Source organism: Gorilla gorilla, chromosome 1 (genome assembly GCF_029281585.2).
Source record: "Gorilla gorilla gorilla isolate KB3781 chromosome 1, NHGRI_mGorGor1-v2.1_pri, whole genome shotgun sequence".
Taxonomy (NCBI): Eukaryota; Metazoa; Chordata; class Mammalia; order Primates; family Hominidae; genus Gorilla; species Gorilla gorilla.
The window spans coordinates 211,975,969-211,993,758 of record NC_073224.2 but is presented as its reverse complement, the minus strand read 5'-3'; the positions used below and the strand labels follow the sequence as shown (position 1 = coordinate 211,993,758).

General features: G+C 50.4%; 2 protein-coding genes across 5 annotated transcripts in view; one reads left to right on the top strand and one right to left on the bottom strand.

Annotated features, from left to right (window-relative positions):
* Window positions 1-141: 141 nt before the first annotated feature.
* Window positions 142-8,724, top strand: XKR8 (XK related 8). The gene is made up of 3 exons (XM_004025283.3): window positions 142-994; window positions 4,129-4,325; window positions 7,128-8,724. The coding sequence occupies exons 1-3, from the start codon at window positions 702-704 to the stop codon at window positions 7,823-7,825; spliced, it is 1,188 nt and encodes a 395-aa protein (XP_004025332.2). The 5' UTR covers window positions 142-701; the 3' UTR covers window positions 7,826-8,724.
* Window positions 8,725-10,975: 2,251 nt separating this feature from the next.
* The window catches only part of EYA3 (EYA transcriptional coactivator and phosphatase 3), a 117,860-nt gene continuing 111,045 nt past the window's right edge, over window positions 10,976-17,790 (bottom strand). For all 4 annotated transcript variants that reach the window (XM_004025279.5, XM_004025280.5, XM_055389422.2 and 1 more), the window contains one exon: window positions 10,976-15,160. In XM_004025279.5, coding sequence (XP_004025328.1) covers window positions 15,080-15,160 — 81 coding nt within the window. In that variant the 3' untranslated portion in view covers window positions 10,976-15,079. The remainder of the gene's footprint in view (window positions 15,161-17,790) is intronic.

Genomic DNA, 17,790 nt, shown 5'->3' with positions numbered 1-17,790 from the left:
GGCTGGTCTCGAACTCCTGACCTCAGGTGATCCGCCCGCCTGGGCCTCCCAAAGTGTTGGGATTACAGGCGTGAGTCACCGCGCCCGGCCTCTATTCCTTTCCGTATGGAAATGAGGTTAACTCATTTGCAGGAACCTAACGCCCGCCCTCCCCCGACTCGGATCGCTGGCGTGAACCCAGCGGCCCCGTGCTCTCCGGGTATCCCTGGATCGAGGCGCACGCGTTGTTGCAAAGTCTCGCACTTAGGGATTAGAATGTGCCTTTGCGTTTCGTTTTGTTTTGCAACAATACAGGTGTGAGGGATCGCAGCCCTGGTCCAGGCTCTAGTCTCCCCGCCCTCTCGCTTTCTTGGGCCTCCGGGCGCCTCAAAGGTAAAACTAGGCCATTTGAAGCCTGCGAAGCGAAGGGCAGTCGGTCTTCAGGCCTAGCGGGCTTGGCTGGGCTGGGTCGGTGGACCCCTGGGCTGGCGGCGGGAGCAGAGCATCGAGCGGCTTTTAGGTGGGGTTCGGGCGGGGGACCTGGGACAACCGCGGGCCTCGCTCCTCCCCGGACGGGGCGGGACGGGGAAGTCCCGCCCACCAGGCCCAGGCCCCGGGCCGCCCCGAGGGCTGCGCCCACCTCCTTCCTGCCTCGGCAACCCCGGGCCCTGAGGGCAGGCCCCAACCGCGGAGGAGCAGGAGAGGGCGGAGGCTGGCGGGCCATGCCCTGGTCGTCCCGCGGCGCCCTCCTTCGGGACCTGGTCCTGGGCGTGCTGGGCACCGCCGCCTTCCTGCTCGACCTGGGCACCGACCTGTGGGCCGCCGTCCAGTATGCGCTCGGTGGCCGCTACCTGTGGGCGGCGCTGGTGCTGGCGCTGCTGGGCCTGGCCTCCGTGGCGCTGCAGCTCTTCAGCTGGCTCTGGCTGCGCGCTGACCCTGCCGGCCTGCACGGGTCGCAGCCCCCGCGCCGCTGCCTGGCGCTGCTGCATCTCCTGCAGCTGGGTTACCTGTACAGGTGAGTGCTTCGCCCCGGGAGGGGAGGAGTGTCGGAGCCCAGCACCTCTGTCAGCTGGGTCACCTGTACAGGTGACACGCCATATGCCGGGAAGGGGACTGGGAGAGGGAACCAAGTCCTGTGGGCGCCTGGCCTACAGGTGAGCGTGCAGCCCTTTACGGAAAGGGAATCCCGGTAGACTGCCTTCATTCTAGCCCTAGCTTTCCTGGCACAGGCGAAGAAACTGAGGCCCAGGGAAGAAAGGGAGGCGCATGGGCTTTGAAGTCGGACCTCTCAGGGATCCACTTCTGGCTTTGCCCCCTCTCGCCTCACTTCTGCATTTCTCTGAGCCTCAGTTTCCTCCTGCATAGAAAGGAGGTAGTCACCCTGAGACAGGTGTGACGGGCAGGCCTGTTGTGAAGAGTGAGCGAAAGAATGAGAAAGTGCCTCGCCCAGTGCCTGGCCTGTAATGGCAGGGGCTGCGGACTCAGTTCAGCATCCCATGTTTCAGCATGGACAGGGCCTTGGGAAGTCACTGACCTCTCAGTGGGGCTGTTTGGTTGCTGTTCCCATTGGGATGGGGATAGCGCCTGCCCGTTTGGTGAAGATGCAGTGAAATGACACCTGTCCACTGCCCTGGCTCAGAGTGAGCACTCAGCAACCTCAGCTGGCTTCTTGACCTGGGCCTCCCTGGGAGTTTCAGCAGCCCTGACCCCACCACAGTGCTTGCCCCTCACAAAGGCCGCCTCTCACCCTGTCTGCCTGGTTGTATTCTTCCCCCTGAAACTTGGCTTCCCACCCCAGACCCAGCAAGAGGGCAGAGATGGCCTCTGACTCATCCATGCCCATGGAGCCAGCCAGGGCTGGGCACAGGCTGGGTCCTGGAAAACGTGTGTGGATTCTGCTCCTTTTTGGACCTGGTGGAGCCTCGTAGAGATGGGAAAACAAACCCAGGGCTCAGAGGCATGCGACAGTCAGGGCAGAGGGTGGTGTGGGTTGGGATGGGGTGGCCGGGGCCAGGATCTGCTCTTGAATCCGTTTTTACAAACTCTTGAGATCTGGCCTTGACAAAGCCACACGGAGTCTCCGGGAGTGGAAGAGAGGAGCTTTGAATGTGGCAGTTTTGCCTGAGGGATTGTAGAGACATCAGAAAACCCCGGGTGGGCATGAGGGGTGCAGTTGTTAAGTCCTGGGCAGGCCTCCATGAGCCGTAAATCTGTAACTACCTTATGCATCTTTGTGGCCAATATTTCTGCTGAGCTTGAGTCCGACAGACTGTACTAGCTTTGGCTTTGGAAATGGGTCTCTGTTCCTGCCTGTGAATTGGCCAAGGCAGGGGTCCCTGCCAGGTCACTGGGGACCATAGGCAAAGGCTCCTGCTGAGGGAGAACCCCAGCCCGTCCTGCCTGCCTGCTCCTCAGTGTGTTCTTGGGTCCTTCCAGGGGAAGTGACAGTACATGTCTGGTGAATGAGCTTGTGATGAGTGAACGGGGTTCTCTCCCAATAGGCAACTGAGAGCAAAGTTCTGGGTGGAGGGTCCTTGGTGCATCCTCCACTTACTCTTCATGCCAGTGGGTACCCCAGACCTGTCTGTCCAAACTCTGGACTCTCTTAACTCCGCCCCAATCTCCATCCTTAACCACTCAGGGTCAGCCTCTTAAATGGGATCCCTCCTTCCAATCTAACCCTCCTCCAACCCCTCCCCTGTGTGGCTGGGGCAAGGCAGAGTCTGATTCCATCTGGCCTGTGCCCAGAAGTGCCCAATAGGCAAATGTCCTCTTGCCCACAGGACCCCAGGAGATCTTGGGCACACTAAAGTTTGAGAACTACTGCCTCAGGCAACTTTATAGCATGCCTTTCCAATTCAGGTTTGGATCCAAATCCTCATTCCAGTACTTATTAGCGGCTTATAATTTTTTGTTTGTTTTTTAAAAAGAGGCAGGGTCTGGTCAGGCTTCGTGGCTCATGCCTGTAATCCTAGCAGTCTGGGAGGCTGAGGTCGGTGGATCACTTGAGGTCAGGAGTTCGAGACCAGCCTGCTGAACATGGCAAAAGCTCATCTCTACAAAAATTAGCCAGGTGTGGTGGCGCATGCCTGTAATCCCAGCATCCCAGCTACTCCGGAGGCTGAGGCAGGAGAATCGCTTGAACCTGGGAGGTGGAGGTTGCAGTGAGCCGAGTTTGTGCCACTGCACTCTAGCCTGGGCGACAAGCGACAGATGTAGACTCTGTCTCCAAAAAAAAGAAAAAAAAAAGAGAGAGAGAGAGGCAGGGTCTCTGTTGCCTGGGCTGGAGTGCAGTGGCACAATCAATCATGGCTCACAGTGGCCTTAAACTCCTGGGCTCAAGCTGTCCTCCTGCGTCAGCCTCCTGAGTAGCTTGGACTACAGGCTTGTACCACCATGTCCAACTAATTAAAAAAAATTCTTTGTAGAGATGGGGCTTGCTGTGTTGCCCAGGGTGGTCTCAAACTCCTGGCCTCCAGTGAACCTCTTGCCTTGGCCTGTCAAAATGTTGGGATTACAGGCGCGAGCCACTGCACCCAGACCTTATTAGCTTCTTGATCCTGTTTCCCCATCTGTAAAATGGGCTTTTGTGAGAAGTAAACAGGACAAGGTTTGTGATGAGCTTGGGACAGTGCTTAGCCAGCAGGAGTAGAAGGTGTATTGATCCCCATTTTTGTTTTTTTGTTTTTTTTGAGACGGAGTCTTGTTCTATCGCCAGGCTGGAGTGCAGTGGCACGATCTTGGCTCACTGTAACCTCCGCCTCGCAGATTCAAGAGATTCTCCTGCCTCAGCCTCCTGAGTAGCTGGGACTACAGGCGCGCACTACCACACCCAGCTAATTTTTTGTATTTTTAGTAGAGACGAGGCTTTACCATGTTAGCCAGGATGGTCTCAATCTCCTGACCTTGTGATCAGCCCGCCTCAGCCTCCCAAAGTGCTGGGATTACAGGCATGAGCCACCACACCCGGCCTCGATCCTCATTTTACAGATGAAACAAGTTCAGTGAGGTTAGGACATTGCCGAAGGCCCCATAGCATGGATGTGAGGAGCCAGGTTGGAGCCTGTGTCCACTCATTAGATGGGTGGGAGGCTGAGGAATTCACAGGACACTAACCTGGCCCTCTGGGCATTTGTGTGTGGTGCCTAGGTGCGTGCAGGAGCTGCGGCAGGGGCTGCTGGTGTGGCAGCAGGAGGAGCCCTCTGAGTTTGACTTGGCCTACGCCGACTTCCTCGCCCTGGACATCAGCATGCTGCGGCTCTTCGAGACCTTCTTGGAGACGGCACCACAGCTCACGCTGGTGCTGGCCATCATGCTGCAGAGTGGCCGGGCTGAGTACTACCAGTGTGAGTGAAGGCCTGTGGCTGGCCCCCCTGTCGTGGCTTGGTGGGGGGTCTCTCTCAAATGTGGGAACTGTTTTTAGTCTTTTATAAAGGCTGCTTAGAAAACAGGAGAACAGGCTTTAGTCAGGCAGATCTGGCTTGAAACCTAAAGTCACTCTACAGCTGTTTGAGTTTGGACAAATGCCTTGACCTCTCTGAGTATGTTTGTTCTCATCTGAAATATGGGCTTAAATCCTCCTGCCTCATAAAGTTGATGAAAGGATTAAATGAGGTGATGCAAAGAAAGCCCATTTTCTGGTACATAAGTTCCTGGTACAGAGTCTCACTCTGTCATCGCCCGTAGTGGAGTACAGCAGCCTGATCATGGCTCACTGTAGCCTCGACCTCCCAGGCTCAAGTGATCCTCCTGTCTCAGCCTCCTGAGTAGCTGGGACTACAAGTGTCTATCACCATGCTGGCTAATTTTTCTTTCTTTTTTTTTTTGTAGGGACGAGGTCCCACTTTGTTACCCAGGCTGGTCTTGAACTCCTGAGCTCAAGTAACCTCCTACCTCAGCCTCCTAAGGTTCTGGGATTACAGGTGTCGCCCACTGCGCCTGGCCCACAAGTCTTAATTGTAATTTTTATAATTTTGAAGATAATGAAGTGTGTAAGGTGCCTGATACAGCATAGGTAACTTTTTAGTTAAGAAACAATTTCATACGTTGGGAGGCCAATGTGCACAGGTCGCTTGAGGCCAGAGTTGGAGACCATCCTGGGTAACAGTGAGACCTCATCTCTTCAAAATTTTGAAAGAGAAACAAGAAACAATATATTGAATGCCTTCATCCAGTCAGGTTTTCATTGTGCATCTCTTCTGTGCCTGTTACTGTGCTGGGGACACAGCAGTGAAGAAGATGAACCCAGCCCCTGCCCTGCCAGGATGATAGACTAAAACAAGTAGCTACGGTTGAGTGACTGGAAAAGGGAGAGGCAGGGAGCGGAGGCTCACAGGGCCCCCTAAGCATGGGTGAAGTTTATAGTGAGGAGCTTTGGGAGGGTTTTTGCCCATGAAAGGAAAGTGACTTGCCCATTTTCACAGACCCGGACAGTGGCCAAGCTGAAGAGGGCCCCCACTCACATCCGATTCAGGGTCCAAGCCTTCCCCTTTGCCTTCCTCCACCACTGCCATAAATGCCACAGCCTCTCAAGAAACCAGTCCTCACTTTACCATCACTCGCTGTGTGACCTGGAGAGCCTTCCTGTGGAAGATGGAGGTTGGACTCGATCTCCAAGGGCCCTTTCGTCTTGCTAGTCTGAGTCTATATATTGATTGAAAAAACAATAATAGCGGCTGTCACAATCGAGTGCCAGCTATTAGCCAGGCCCTGTGGGAAGCACTTACAGTCATCATTGCTCATGTTCACAGCAGCCCTGTAGGTTTGTGCTATATTGATCTTCATTTTTAAAGAGGTGCAGAAAGGTGAGTGACTTGCCCTGGGTTACTGGGCACTCACTGGGCACACGTTTTTGTCTGTTGAGGGTTGGGGGTGTCTAGAACCAGGGCCAAGTGCAGACAGTCTGCACTGCGAGTGTGGCAGGGGGTAAGGGGGCGAGACAGATTTTCCCTACTTTTTATTTAGCAAACATCTCTTTCGCTGCTGTTATGTGCCAGGTACTGGGCTGCTGGGGGATCCCAAGTGAGCAGAGTCTGTTTTCTACCCTCGAGGAGCTCAGAGATAAGGAAATAGATAATTACTGTGTGATGAGACTCCAGACAGAGGTGGGTGGCATGTTACAGGGATACCTGACACAGCTGAGTGGGTGGCATGGGGTCAGGGTGGGTGACTCCAGGGGCTCTTCAAGCTGGGGCCTGCGGGGTAATGGAGGAGTAGGCCGGGGAAGTGGGGCCTGTGCTTCTGGCGACCTAACATCCTGGGCAGAGCTTGTCAAGGTCACGGAAGGTGGCATGCTGGGCAAACTGGAAGAACATCAGCCCTGCTGAGACCTGGGCAAGGCTAATGAGCACAGATCTGTTTCCAGGCTAGGAGTGGGTTCTGGGCACCTAATAGGTTCCCAGTAAACATCTGTTGAATGACTTCGGTGGACGGGGACAGGGGAGGAAGCAGTCGGGAGACGTGCCGGTGCCACTTCCATCCCTCCCTGGAGGCCCTTGTGCTTCTGCTCCAGGATTGGCAACCAGGAGGTGGGATAGGACCCCTGTTGTAAACTTCTGGATCTTGGAAAATCAAGATTAGGGGTCAGTCCGATGGCCTCTGGTCTTGGAGGGGAGGGGAGGGGAGTGGGGAGACCTTCTGTCCGCACAGCAGGGACATCTCTCCTGGCCCTTAGGGCAGCTTTAGCCAGAGCCTGTTGCCACCCCATGGGATTTTCTACTCCCTTTTTGAGACTAAGAAAGAGGGAACTGAGACTGTTGATTTTTAGACACAAGGAAGGCTTGTGTTCTTCCCAGAAAGAAAGGGTTATGGGGCCCTGGAAGATGCCCAGGATGCAGTCAAGGCCCAGGGGTGCTGAGTGCTGGGTGGGCCACAAGTCACATCCTCTCATCTTTGACAAATACCACCTGGATAGCACCTACGCAGCAAAGCGCTGTGGTGAGGGGCAGGCTCTATATTAGGAGTCATAGCTTTGTTTTTGGTTGTGGGAACTCACTGGGTCTTCTCTAGCTGCAGATTTGCCTTCAACAAACGAGGGATTCTAATACCTACCCCAGGGTTGCTGGGAGGGCCCCCACGGTACCTGCGACCCCTGGGGAGTGCCAAGCAGGCTGGCCCCAGGACTCACTGTTCCCTCCTACTCTTTGCAGGGGTTGGCATCTGCACATCCTTCCTGGGCATCTCGTGGGCACTGCTCGACTACCACCGGGCCTTGCGCACCTGCCTCCCCTCCAAGCCGCTCCTGGGCCTGGGCTCCTCCGTGATCTACTTCCTGTGGAACCTGCTGCTGCTGTGGCCCCGAGTCCTGGCTGTGGCCCTGTTCTCAGCCCTCTTCCCCAGCTATGTGGCCCTGCACTTCCTGGGCCTGTGGCTGGTACTGCTGCTCTGGGTCTGGCTTCAGGGCACAGACTTCATGCCGGACCCCAGCTCCGAGTGGCTGTACCGGGTGACGGTGGCCACCATCCTCTATTTCTCCTGGTTCAACGTGGCTGAGGGCCGCACCCGAGGCCGGGCCATCATCCACTTCACCTTCCTCCTGAGTGACAGCATTCTCCTGGTGGCCACCTGGGTGACTCATAGCTCCTGGCTGCCCAGCGGGATTCCACTGCAGCTGTGGCTGCCTGTGGGATGCGGCTGCTTCTTTCTGGGCCTGGCTCTGCGGCTTGTGTACTACCACTGGCTGCACCCTAGCTGCTGCTGGAAGCCCGACCCTGACCAGGTAGACGGGGCCCGGAGTCTGCTTTCTCCAGAGGGGTATCAGCTGCCTCAGAACAGGCGCATGACCCATTTAGCACAGAAGTTTTTCCCCAAGGCTAAGGATGAGGCTGCTTCGCCAGTGAAGGGATAGGTGAACGGCGTCCTTTGAAGCAGGATCAGACCCAGCCAGCAGAGATGGAGAGTGACTCTGCTGGCAGAAGGCAGGCGAGGATAAGCTAACGATGCTGCTGTGGCCTCTATGCACTCAGCAAGAGCGGGACGCCTGTGCTGGGCCGGGCACCAGGGATGGTGCTGAGTGGGGCAGAGGCCTCCTTTCAAGGAGTTCACAGTGAACAAGATGAGAAGGGCTGGGCCCTGGAGGGTCAAGAGCCCCAATTATGTACAAGACACTTTGGGAGGAAAGAAGACTACCTTTTCCCCCTGCCACTGGTATAGCTGGTGCCCCAAAACTTCCACCTCCCTCCCTGGCCACCTCTAAAATGACTGGTATAGGTGCTGCCCCACCCCTTAGCTCCCCTATCCTGGGCTAGGAGGCCACAGGGGCTGTCCTCTAGAATTCTTCCTTCCCTCCCCCACACCATTCATTCAATTCATGAAACAAATATTTGCCAAGAGCAGTTTATGTGCCAGGAACATCATTCTGTCCTTGCAACCTGGAACAAGACCAGCTACCACCCTAGCTTCATCCGCTACTTGCACCAACCAGTCCCAGGTTAGATCCCAAATGCTAGAAGCCAGGGATGCCCAACTCTGGGTGGCCCCAGTCAGAACCTCTGGGATCTCAGTGAGGCTGGCCTGGCCTCTGCTCCTGCTCTCAAGGGGCTGCTTTTCAACCAAGAGCCTTGTGAGCCTGGTCTGAGCCTTGCACAGCCACTGAGTATTTTTTTTGCCTTAGCCAGTGTACCTCCTACCTCAGTCTATGTGAGAGGAAGAGAAATGTGTGTCCCTGTGGGTCTCTGCAAGTGACAGATGTGTTGTTTTCAAAACAGTGTTATTAGGTTATGAATAAAGCCTCATGAAATCCTCCAACCTAGCCTGTGTCATCAAACGAAATCCCCTATGGAGTTCAGAGCCTGAACTGGAAGAGGTCAGGGACATAAAACCTACCTCTCAAAATCAGTCAAGGTCCACGAACAGAGAGAGGGCTGGCTTAGGTGGGGTTTCTCAACCTCGTGTTTGAAGTTTCAGGAGCTGGTGAGCCAGCGTGGGGTAGACAGCTCAGCTGGAGATCAGAATCCAGATCTGGGCTGACTTAGTGCATTCTCTTCAACACCAGCTCTGCTGCTGGGCCCAGCAGGAGTGGCCACAGACACATTTAGGGCCAAGAAGTGAATATAGTTGCCTGGTGAAGAAAGGTCTTTTTGCTGGGAGCTCTGAGAGGTTAAGTGATGAGGTGCCTCAGGGGATGTGGATGTGGTGGGTGATGGTGCTGGGGAAGTGGAACCTTTTGCTGTTCTAGGAGGTCCATGGTTTGGAGAAACGGGACAGAAAAGTCAAGTGAGATAGATAGATAGAGAAGAAAATGTTCTAGTCACCGCTGTGATGGGATCCAGGATAGTCTCAGCTTTGTTACTATTCTGGTGGAGACACAAAAACCAGGATAAGTAAAACATTTAGTATATCAGATAGTGTTAAGTGCTAAAAGAAAAAGGGAAAGGGATAGGGAGAGAGAGTAAGTATTTGTGTGTTGGGGGTGGGAATTACAACTTTGTATAGAATGGCTGGGGAAGGCCTTCCTGCAAAACCGGTAAGCTGGTTAGCAGTGACTTGGGTGTGGCCTACAAATGTCATGAGAAGGAGCAGAACCTGGAGTCACTGGTAGCTTGAACCACTGTGGTGGAAGGAATGATGCAAACAGAATTCCACCGGATGAATAAGCACTTGTAACCACTCTGTTGGCCTGGAACTAAAGATGACCCAGAGATGAAGGGTGGGGGCAGGGAGAGGATCTGAGAAGATGATGCTGGTGACTTTTACATACAAGCAATGGTTAGAGGCAGAAAGGATCCTGCAGATCATCCCGTCTAGTGATTTTTCAGGCTTTTGAATATCATGTACCTATAAAATGGCCAACATGGTTGCAACTTAATTTTAACAAAAAAGGGCATTAAAAACTACCACCATTTGGCTGGGCATGGTGACCCACGCCTGTAATCCCAGTACTTTGGGAGGCCGAGGCGGGTGGATCACCTGAGGTCGGGAGATCGCGACCAGCCTGACCAACATGGAGAAACCCCATCTCTACTAAAAATACAAAATTAGCCAGGCATGGTGGTGTATGCCTGTAATCCCAGCTACTCAGGAGGCTGAGGCAGGAGAATTGCTTGAACCCGGGAGGCGGAGGTTGCGGTGAGCCAAGATCGTGCCGTTGCACTCCAGCCTGGGCAACAAAAGCAAAACTCCGCCTCAAACAAAACAAAACAAAACAAAAAACTACCACCATTTATTTTCATCATCTCATAAAAGGATGTACCAATCTTAGAACAAAGACCATTCTTCTAATTGAATACATGTAAACATACACACACACCTGAAATTGCAGGAAGAGATGGAGATGTTTATCTACTCTGTGCTTGAAATCAATGCCTCTAATACTTGTACTTATAACTGAGTAGGGATATAGCAGCTAACGCGTTTGCTTCAACTAATGTGCACCTAATGAGGAAAACATTTAATAACTAGAATAGGCAACTTCCTCTTTTCTGGGGAATTTTTGGAAAAATACATCTTATAGTCTGACATGTATGGTACTTGGAAGCTAGAACCCAATTCTGATTTCCTTCATTGGACTAAAAGGCAGAAAGGCTCCGTGACTGTTTTCCAGACCAGAGGGATACAGCCAGACCCAAATCAGAGAAATGAAATGAGAAAAAGTAGTTGATGTGACAGGAAATCAGGGCAAATCAAATGAGGTTTGGTATCAGTTTGTCAGTTTTATCGCTTTTGTGGTTTAAGTGCAGCGCAGCAAGGTACTGATTTCTCTCCTTAATAAATTTCAGTATATTTGGAAGTGAATGAAATCTTTTCTCGCTCCAGTTCTAAACTTTAAAAGCAATATATTTTAGAAACAATACATTCTCCCATACAAATTATCTTAAAATATTTTCCCATGTATATTTATACCAAATGGTTTGTTTTTACTTTTTTGGTGAAATGACCCAGTTACTGAAAGGGTGACATCTTTCTAATGAACTCTTAGAATTTTTATGAAGCCATAATTAGGACCCCACACAGCTGGGCAACTGTGCTGATCCTATTCAGAAAAGACACAGGAGCAAACTATAGAAAATAAAAACTTTATTTTTTTCAAGTTTATAAGATAGTTCCCATTACATATAACATTACGGTCACGGATTCTACAGCCACAAATGCCCGCAGTCACATAAATATATCCAATCCAATCAATGCCTTTTCCTGCTAACAGAGGCATCTGAAGTTCAGAGGGAGAGTCGCATTTTGAGTAGAAGTCGTCCTTAATGGGAGGGCTCCTGTCAGTGCATTAGGAACTAGCCAAGGAGCCTTGCTTGCCAGAGCTGTCTGACTCAGAGGAGAGGAAGGGACAGATGGCCTGCTGACTGGGGCTGAGGCAGAACTAGATTTTCTCTCTTGTGGTTTAAGATATTTTAGAATCTCGGAATTCAGATCCTATAGTGTGAATATCTGGGGAGTTCTAACTTCTGGATGAAAAAGGAAACCAATTTAGTGGTAAGAAATAGAAGCCTGCTTAAGAGGGACCCTAACTGCCTCCTTGAGGAGTAAGGAGTCAGAGGAAGACCCTAAGCTCACCACTCCTTGGCCCAGACCATTGCTCTACCCCATACTCCTCTCCCCTGTGGTTCAGTGACACTGACAACCATTCAAGGTAGTAAACATCTAGAAGCTCCACATGCTGCAGCTAGAGTTTGCCAGTCAGATTCTATTTGGAACTTTAAAGCTGAGTTTGTGTAAACTGCGAACAAGCTGTGGCATCAGTCTCTTGGGACAACTCACTAGCTTTACAGAAGACAGGAACACCGCAAATCAAACAAAAGCCCAGATGGGCATCTAAATCTGGAGCAGGTGTCCATTCTTCTGGACACTACCAGCTGCCCCAGGGGCACTGGACAGGGTGATGCTAAGGCACAGTCAGTTTTACATTCGAAAGTCAAGCCACCTCCTCAACCCAAGACACACCTCACTCCAGATCTACTACTAGAGAGAGCCCTCACCGTGACATTACAGACCCATCTTGTAGAACCCACAGTGCCTGGCCAGGCACGGTGGCTCATGCCTGTAATCCCAGCACTTTGGGAGGCCAAGGTGAGCAGATCACCTGAGGTCAGGAGTTTGAGAACGGCCTGGTCAACATGGTGAAACCCTGTCTCTACTAAAAATACAAAAATTAGCCAGGCGTGGTGGTGGGCGCCTGTAATCTCAGCTAATCAGGAGGCTGAGGTAGGAGAATCGCTTGAACCTGGGAGGCGGAGGTTGCAGTGAGCCGAGATCATGCCACTGTACTCCAGCCTGGGTGACAGAGCGAGACGCCATCTCAACAAAAAAAAAAAAAAAAAAAAAGAGAGAACCCACCATGCCCAGCTAGGGAAGGACTCATCATTTGGCTAATTTCATGAGGACTCTAATGAAGAGGGCCTCCCCCTTGATGAATGGACCCACAGTGTCCTTTGGTCCTCAGCTTCTAACAGCTCTTAATCCTACCCACTTATTTTCCTTTCCAGATTTTTGTGTTGGGGTGGAGAAAAAGGCAGGTAATTACAGAGAGCACTGTGTTCCCTGGACAATTCATTTTGGCAAACAGCCAAGAAGCTCCTGTTTTCTCTCTTCCATTTAAATGAGGGTGGCAACAACCAGGAATGAGCAAAGACTGCTCTGCTCAGCCTCCTTACCTCTCTTGGCCAAGTTCAAGTTCCTTTTGGAAAGAGCTAAGCTAGGAAGTCAGAGTAAGAGGAAAAAGGCCATTGATAAGAGTTCAAGTTATATTCTAAAATAAAGAGCTCCCAAAAGGGTGGAGAGGGAAGTATCTGTGTGTGTATGCTTGTGTGCATGGTGGGGGTACCACTCCGCAGCCTCACAAACCTGAAGCGCAGCACAACAGCCGTGGCCTTTGTCCAGGACAAAAACCCAACAGCTATACTGCATAGGGGGAGGGTTTGAGGCCTCAGAGTAAAACCTAGAGCTTCCTAAGATCAACCATCAAACAAGGCAGTGCAGCATCTAGGCAACTATGCTGAATACAGACCAAGGGAAGGCCTATCTCACACTACATCTCCCTCCTCCCAACCCCACAGGAAACAAGGCCAAAGAGGCAGCTAAGTAAAGGAGCACTGACTTCAGCTACTCAGCAAAAACTTACTCCTTAAAATCATGAGTCATGAGCACTTTTCAATGAGTTCTGAAGGAATGTGTATACCAGCCTCTCTCTCTTGCTATCTGGGTGGCCTGGCATTGGAAGGAGTCTTGCTTCTTTGTGCTGCAACATCTCTGGAAATGGGTATGCGGAATCTCTGGCGACAAGCATTTATAGCTGGGGTTGGTCAACAATGCCTCCTTCTGCGGACCAATCCTGCATCTCAATCTGAGGTGCTTGTATCATCTCTCTCTGTGCAGCCTGGGAGAGGCTGAACTTCCTCAGCTCTAGGGAATTTTATCCTGCCTGAGTAGATGCCCACATTGCTCTTGGAGGGATGAGGCATCCAACAATCATGGCTGGGCTGGAAGGCTGTGACTAGTGCCTGGGCACCCACCAATCTGCCCAGAGGTCGAGAGATGCTCCTGCATTTGGCCCAGGATTAAGTTTTGGGCCATGAAGTAGGGAATGATGCAGTACTCTCATTTAAATCAGGAAAGTCTGGCTGGGTGCAGTGGCTCATGCCTACAATCCCAACACTTTGAGAGGCCGAGGTGGGAGGATCGCTTGAGGCCAGGTGTTCAAGACCAGCCTTGGCAACAATGTGAAAACCTGTCTGTATCTCCCTTCCCCCCACAATCAGCAAAGTCTTTCTGGTTTCCTACTTTAGAATGGGATTTGAGAAGCAGGGTTTTCCATGGGAAAATTTAAATACAGCAATCTGCTCTTCAGTTTCAGGCAGAGATCTGGGTAAATACATACCTGGGACATCCTTCATATGGCTTAGGGCTTCCACAAAGGAAGTCAAATATATTGGCAGTTTTGGCCAAAATGTAGTTATAAGCATGTTTTTAGATTTGATTTGAATTCTTGGGTCTAATACCCGGGGACTGGCCAGAGCTGCCTGGAGGTGGACATGAGGTGCAGAGGGCAGGAAAGGGGTAAGAACCTAGCATTATGATGACTAAGAAGGAAGAAGCTGCAGGGGCGAGCATCTGATGGGAAATGGGTGCTTCTCTGCAGGGGGAATAGGTAGAACCTTTCGGTCTCAAGAGCCAAGAAGCTGAAATTCATAAGACACTTTAGTTCCTTCTCTCCAGTTTGGAAGCTAAGCCTCCTGTGATACAGTCTGAATGACAGTCAAGCTGAAGGAGTTTTTAGGGTTGTGCCATTTGACTAAAGGGAAAAGGGACTGGAAAGAAGACTAAGGCTTCTAGATGGGAAATGCCAAAGTTTAAAGTTACTCAGTGTCCAGTGCCCCACAGTTCACCAGCTAGGAGACAGAAGAACAGGAAAGGAATCATCCTAGAGAGCAGACCACTGGAGCAGCTATAGAAGTGCTACTGCCACAGGGAGGTATTTTAGATATTTCAATTACTATTTTCAAGACTTTAAACACCCCTTTCTTGCTAGAAAAAGAAAGTGGGGGAAACCTGCGTCAAAGATCAGACCCTTACCTATAAAAATAACATACACATTCGCTGGAAATAAGTGAGATTCTAAGCTAAGGAGACTCTAAGACTGCAAGAGATGTTATCATAAAAGTCTGCTGCATTTATCTGATCACCACAAGTTATCAGTAATTCTCAATCTGGTCATGGACTAAGAGTGCAACTCTGCCCCAGGAATTTCCTTTTCTTTTTCATTTTTTGAAAACAAAAAAACAAAAACAAAACACAGAAAAATTAAAAGCACTGTAGCTGCAGTGAGTCCATTGTTCTCGCTATCCAACTGTCCCTGCTTCTGTATGGAGATGAACACGGGGCTGCAGCTCACTCTTAGCAAAAATTGCAGCTGTTGGTTCTGATTGTGTTCTCGCCAGCATTCCATGGATAAAGACAGAGAGAGAGAGAGAGGCAGAGAGGGAGGGAGAGAGGAAGGGAGGGAGGGAGAGAGAGAAAGAGAGAAAGAGAGAAAGAGAGAGAGACAGAGACAGAGACACAGAGAGAGACAGACAGAGAAAGTTCTCAGTTGGTTCCAGTCTCCAGCTCCCTTCAGGAGTGAAAAGGAGCTCAAGGGGAAGGCTCCTCATTCCAGTTCTTAGAGAAAATCAAGCTCTAAAGCCTGGTGAAGGGATACTAGGTCTCCATGGTTTGTGATCCTCCAGAAAGGCATGTTGTGCTGGAAGAGAGTGGGAATAGCTGGTTAATCCAACTTCTTCTGAGAGCTTATATAAATATTTGCCCATACTCTTTCCTCAACACACCTCTCCCCAAGGTACATGGTAACCCTATCTATCCCTGCCTCATAGGGCTGTTATAATGATCAAATAATCATATGCATAAGGACCTTGTACACTGCACACTTTATAAATGTGAGAAATTTTAAATAGGTTTCAGTGGTACTTTGTGCTTTTGATAGATTACCTGTTCTAGCTATTATTCTGAAGACAGGGTCTTGCTGTGTCACCCAGGCTGGAGTGCAGTGGTGTGATTATAGCTTACTGTGGCCTTGAACCCCTGGTCTCAGGTAATCCTCTTACTCCAGCATCCTGAGTAGCTGGAACTACAGGCATTCCAGTTATCATATAGGGTCTTAAGGATCAAATAAAATGGCCCAGGTGAAAAATTAGTATTTGATATAAGATTATACTGTCTCATGGATGGTCAATTTCTTGTAAGTTTCAGAACTACAACACCTAAATCTTATCTATGTCCAAGATGGAGAATGTACAGATCTGGGAAATAATAATCCCATTATATTATGTAGTCAAAATCATGTCCAGAATACTGTGTGCTGTTCTGGAGGCCATATTTTACTTTTCATTTTATTTTGAGACAGGCTCTCATTCTGTCACCCAGGCTGGAGTGTAGTGGTATGAACATGGCTCACTGCAGCCTTGACCTCCTGAGCTCAAGTGATCCTCCCACCTCAGCCTCCCAAGTAGCTGGGACTAAAGGCATGTGCCACTATGCCTGGCTAATTCTTTATTTTTTGTAGAGATGAAGCCTCACTATATTGTCCAGGTTGGTCTTGAACTCCTGGGCTCAAGCAATCCTCCCACCTTGCCCTCCCAAAGTGCTAGGGATTACAGGCATGAGCCACTGTGCCTGAAGGCCATATTTTTTTTTTTTTTTTTTTTTTTTTTGAGACAGAGTCTCACTCTGTCGCCCAGGCTGGAGTGCAGTGGCACGATCTCAGCTCACTGCAAGCTCCACCTCCCGGGTTCACGCCATTCTCCTGCCTCAGCCTCCCGAGTAGCTGGGACTACAGGTGCCTGCCATCACACCCGGCTAATTTTTTATATTTTTAGTAGAGATGGGGTTTCACCGTGTTAGCCAGGATGGTCTCGATCTCCTGACCTCATGATCGCCCGTCTCGGCCTCCCAAAGTGCTGGGATTACAGGCGTGAGCCACCGTGCCCGGCCGATATTTTTAAATTAAATTAAATTAATTTTTTATATTTTTTGAGACAGAGTCTCACTCTTTTGCCCAGGCTGGGGTGCAGTGGTGCTATCTCAGCTCACTGCAACCTCCACTCCCAGGTTTAAGTGATTCTCATGTGGAGGCCATATTTTAAAGGAGGGCTTTGATAAATCCAAGTGTTGGAAACCATGTTCTATGAAGCTGAGGAGATTAACTTTTCTATCATCTAATTGAAACTGGTTCCAAGTTACTCAGAATATTGAGGTCCTAGAACACAGTTATTTTGGCATATACCCTAGTAGTTTTTCAAGCCAGCTGCTCACACATAATATTTAAAAGGCTATTAACATACAGAAGAGGAAACCGACTTGTTATGTTCAAGAATGCCAGACTAGAGGCCAGGTGCAGTGGCTCATGCCTGCAATCCCAGCACTTTGGGAGGCTGAGGTGGGTGGATCACCTGAAGTCAGGAGTTTGAGACCAGCCTGGCCAAAATGGCAAAACCCTGTCTCTACTAAAAATACAAAAATTAGCTGGGAGTGGTGGTGTGCACCTGTAGTCCCAGCTACTTGGGAGGCTGAGGTACGAGAATCGTTTGAACCCAGGAGGCGGAGGCTGCAGTGAGCCAAGATCATGCCACTGCACTCCAGCCTGGGCGATGGAGTGAGACTCCATCTCAAAAACAAAACAAAACAAAAAAAAGAATGCCAGACTAGTATGTGAAGGTAGAGAAATTTTTGCTCAGTGGAAGGGGGAACACCCTAACAGCTTGGTTGACCCCATGGTGGAATAGGCTACTGGGAACCAGTGTCCTCATCCTTGGGCATATTCAAGCAAGGACTAGAGAGACTTCTGTCAGAAAGGCTGCAGAAAATATCCTTCACAAAGTATAGGTTGAACTGGATAAAGTGCTAAGGCATTTTCCAATGGGTATATACTTTGTTTTTTTTGAGACAGGGTCTTGTTCTGTTGCCCAGGCTGGAGTGCAGTGGCACGATCTCGGCTCACTGCAACCTCTGCCTTCAGGGTTCAAGCAATTCTTGTGCCTCAGCCTCCCGAGTAGCTGGGATTACAGGAGTGCACCATCATGCCCGGCTAATTTTTATATTTTTAGTAGAGACGGGATTTCACCATGTTGGCCAGGCTAGTCTCGAACTCCTGACCTCAGGTGATTTGCCTGCCTCAGCCTCCCCAAGTGCTAGGATTATAGGCATGAGCCACCGTGCCCAGCCTCAATGGATGTATTCTGTTGTAGATGATTAAAGACATTAGCTCAGAGTTACCAACTCTGCTGATGAGTTGTTCTCTCCCCCATACCCTTCTTCAGACCAGGAAACATTGATGCCTACACCCACTAGTGTCTTTCCCAAAGAGGGCAACAAGAA